This window comes from Lycorma delicatula, chromosome 13 (genome assembly GCF_047948215.1).
Source record: "Lycorma delicatula isolate Av1 chromosome 13, ASM4794821v1, whole genome shotgun sequence".
NCBI classification, from domain to species: Eukaryota; Metazoa; Arthropoda; class Insecta; order Hemiptera; family Fulgoridae; genus Lycorma; species Lycorma delicatula.
Genome location: NC_134467.1, coordinates 1,837,383 through 1,841,567, shown reverse-complemented (window position 1 = coordinate 1,841,567; position 4,185 = coordinate 1,837,383). Strand labels below are relative to the sequence as shown.

General features: G+C 41.3%; 1 protein-coding gene across 1 annotated transcript; it reads left to right on the top strand.

Annotated features, from left to right (window-relative positions):
* The first annotated feature begins 2,121 nt into the window (after positions 1-2,121).
* LOC142333994 (uncharacterized) lies at positions 2,122-3,243 on the top strand. Its single transcript, XM_075381660.1, has one exon. It carries the CDS (start codon positions 2,122-2,124, stop codon positions 3,241-3,243), a length of 1,122 nt encoding a protein of 373 aa, XP_075237775.1.
* The last annotated feature ends 942 nt before the right edge of the window (positions 3,244-4,185 follow it).

The window sequence follows — 4,185 nt, the reverse complement described above, 5'->3', positions numbered from 1 at the left end:
TCTTTATAAAAAAGGATAAAAAATCATTCACTCTTCTAGTGACTATAAAAAGTCACTCTTTTAGTCATTTCCTTTTTTCCTGTTAATTTTAAAAATATTCGTCCTTATAATATTTTTAGCTTATTAACTGCGATAGATATTCATTAAAAAGCGTTTCGAAAAAAATCCAGTTGAAAAGAAGTTCGTTTATATTTACTCAAAATAAATATAAAAAAAAAGCTTGATATTAAATGCGTTTTGTACGATTGTGATTTTCAATAAATATACATTTTTGAAAGATACAAAAATACGATTTAAAAGTGATCTTACTTAAACTCTCTTATTAAAGGAGATCCTTTAAGGCGTGATTTTAAAATTTATTAAATAAAAATACACCAAGTCGAGTTTGGATACTCATACTGTGAGGACGTCTTATTATTGCTCCGCGTTTTGTCGCTTTTTTGATAGGTTTTTCGGTTTTTTTCATTGATTTGTTAATTGGATGTTAAAGTGTTATGGTTAAAGGACTAGATCTGAAAATTTCAAGCGTTTTGGACACAGAATTACTTTTTTATTAGTGTTTTTTAGTTTTCAAACTATTCAGTGAATTTTTAGTGAATTAAAATAGCTATAATTTACTTTTTATAAGGTGTTGAAGTGATATAAGTGATCAATAGTGAAGAAGTATAAACTGAGTTTACATACAATTCAGAAGAGTGAGTAGAAGATACTTTTTTAGAGTGTTTTATTATATATAAAACACACTTGTGGGTACTCATAGGACTTGGGGCAGTCCCCTGAGTACTGTGACACATCACGAGAAGACGACGTTTGCTCCCGCTGGAAGCTACAGCCATGCAAAGCACCAGAGCACAGAAGTTACCTCACGTCAAGAAAACCGACGTTAAGGGAAAAAAGAGAGCGCGGCAAGGGTCCACAGATGAGGAGGATCCTGCCAGAGACATTGGGAAGTCTGATTCACCAACTATGGCTCACGATGGCGGCACTTAAGCAACATATAGGGCCCGGCTTGCCCAAGTATATAGGCACCCATGAAATGGAGCTAAAGAAGATTTATGAAGGCTTAAATGCCTTGACTGATCTGTCGGCGCCTTTGACCTTAATTTCGCAGGCCACACAAACGACGTCCACCTATAGAGAAGATGATATAGAACAAATACTCACAAGAGAGCTAGATGATCAAGAACTTATTGAGTTATTACATAAGAGATGGCCCAACGTACTTAGGGCTAAATTGAGTTTGGTTTCTGAGCTGCCTTCTGGAGTAGGGAATACGTGTAGCTTGAGAGATGTTTGCAGAATCCGTGTCAGTGAAAATAATGATACAAGGAGTCCCAAATATAAGGCGGGGGATATTATGAAGGATGAGCAAACTGTCTTTGGAGAGGAGACAGAAATGAAGCGGAGGAAGTATAAAATTTACTATGACTCTAGCATTGATGAGAAGAGTACTATGCTTACCATACTGAAAGCTCTGAGAAGAATTAAAAGAAATAATTATGAATTAGCATATATATTGCCTAATAATAGTACAGGAAACTATACTAAAAAGATTTTGTCGTACCTCTATACGGAAAAAGAAGAAGCTATCAAAGTTCTGACTCTACATACGGACAGTGCTGATACCCAGGTTAGGCCCGGGCAAATGCGTATTAAGAAGTCAACCCCTCCTGCGGAGGACAGCAGAACATTAGTCGTCAAAGCTGCGGGTAAATCATATGCTGAGCTTTTGGGTGCCATGAAGACGGCGGTTGCAAAAGATGATGCTAAAGACATAATTTCACTAAAAAAAGGAAGAAATGATGAGGTACTGGTAAGAATTCAGGGTTCTAAAAGTGCTGAAGAATTTACGAGTATTCTAAAAAGTAAAGCTGCAGACCTAAAAGCGGATCTTAAAACAAGAGCCGGGCGTCGAACCATTGTCCATATCAGAGATGTCGAAGTAGATACCACTGAAGAAGATATCTTAGCGGCAGTAACGTCAAGAGTTGGTAATATGGAGGACATCAGGATCTCTTCAATTAGACCTGGAATCGCGGAGACTAAAAATTTTACGGTGATCACATCCTGTAAGTCGCTTACGTATCGGCTGGGTGAACTGCAGAGTCTTTATTAGGGAAGATGACGAAAAGTGCTACAGATGCTGGGGCTCTGGGCACCGTCGACAAGACTGCAAGGGCCCAGACAGGCTGGACCTATGTTTTAACTGTGGCGGCAAAGGGCATAGGATTGCGGAGTGTCGGGAGCCTAAGAGCTGCCTCAATTGTGAAAGTCATGAACATCGGACTGGTGCTTGGGCGTGTTCTCATAATAAACATGACTAAACTCCTCTTAGCTAATGCGAACAGAAGCACGCTGTCGCATGACTTGCTCCATGAACTGGCTTTTGAACGTGATGTTGACCTGTTGGTGATCACGGAACCTAATAGATATGAATCGGCGAAATCAGCATGGATCGCAGTGGGTGACGTGGTCATCAGGAATGTAAGCAATAGAATGGCCCTGAGCTTCAAGGAGAGAGCTGAAGGAGTAATAGCGACGGAGTTGGATTCCATAATTATTGTAGCGGCGTATGTTTCCCCCAACATCTCAATCATCGATTATAAGAAGTTTTTGGATAGCATTTATAGAATTCTGTCTAGGCAGAATAAGAAGTTTGTTTTGTTGGGGGACTTCAATTGCAAAACTGTTTATGCTGGCTGCTCGCACAGTAATAGACGCGGTGAATTAATGGAAGAGTTTATGGAATCGATTGATGGTCACTGTATAAATGATGGCACGCCGACCTATGAGGCTCGGGGTCATTACTTGATACTTGATCTAGTCATCATTGACAACAGATGGTTGAGGGATCAGTGTGAATTAACAGTCCTGGACAATGATATCGCTAGTGACCATTTTTCATTACAATTGGTCATAAGAGATGGCACCTATACTGCAGTAGAAAGACCTATCGTGATTAGACCCACGGCTCGCCAGGTGGATAAAACAGTCGATAAAGTGTCACAAAGACTTAGCACTATAATTGAATTGACACCTGATACCCTCACATCAATTATTCAACAAGAGATGGACAGGGAGATAAGGGCCACCAGGAGTAGAAGACAAGTATACTGGTGGTCCAATGAGGTAGCGTACTTTCGCAATACTCTACAACAAGCTAGGAAAAAGCAAAGACCAAGGATCAGAGGCGGCTCTGAATATGACACCGCAGAGTTATATAGAGGCAAGGCGTCAGCTTAATAGGTCTATCAAGAGAGCCAAAAGGGATCATTGGGCCAGACTCTGCGAGGAGTTGGACAATGATCCCTGGGGCCAGGCATACAAAATCGTCACGAAGAAGTTCGGCAGGCGTTTACTGATATTGAGCAAGCATTACGCCAGGGTCCAGTTCGACGAGCTATTTCCGTGCGAAGAAGAAGCGATTGTCACCTTACCTGATTTTGAGCCCAGGAGATTTACACCTGCCGAACTGAATTGTGCCATTGGCCAGCTTGGCAATAAAAGAAGCCCCGGCGTAGACAGAATTCCAGCCTCTATACTTAAAGGACTTTTCAAACAACGGCCTTGGTAAATGACGGACATTGCCAGCCATGGGCTAGAGAATGACTGCTATCCGCAGTGCTGGAAAGAAGCAAGAGTTGTTTTTCTCCCCAAGGGTGGAAAGGAACAAGAACAAGTTCAATACAGGCCGTTAAGCCTTTTAAATAATATGAGCAAGGTGATCGAGAAGATATTTGCCGCAAGGATTATTGGAGAAATTGAGCAAGGAGTGGGGATTAGCCAAAAGCAATATGGGTTTGGGAAAGGTCGCTCCACAGTGATGGCCGCCAAGAAAGTAGTCTCCTGGATGACAGATGTAAGACGCGGCACCTGGAGGACGAGGGGTGTTCCATTGCTTGTCTCATTGGATATCAAGAATGCGTTTGGCTCCATTAAATGGAGCCATATACATAGTGCGCCATTAGCAAGAAATGTTAGTCCATATTTGAGGAGGCAAGTAATGAGATACCTCTCTGATAGAACATGCAAAGTGGTAACGCAAGAAGGAGAAATGGAGATAGATATACATGGTGGAGTGCCCCAGGGCTCAGTTTTAGGCCCATTATTATGGGTCTTAACGTTTGATGAGATCTTAAATCTAGACTATCCTGCTGGGGTTGAAGTTATGGCCTATGCCGACGA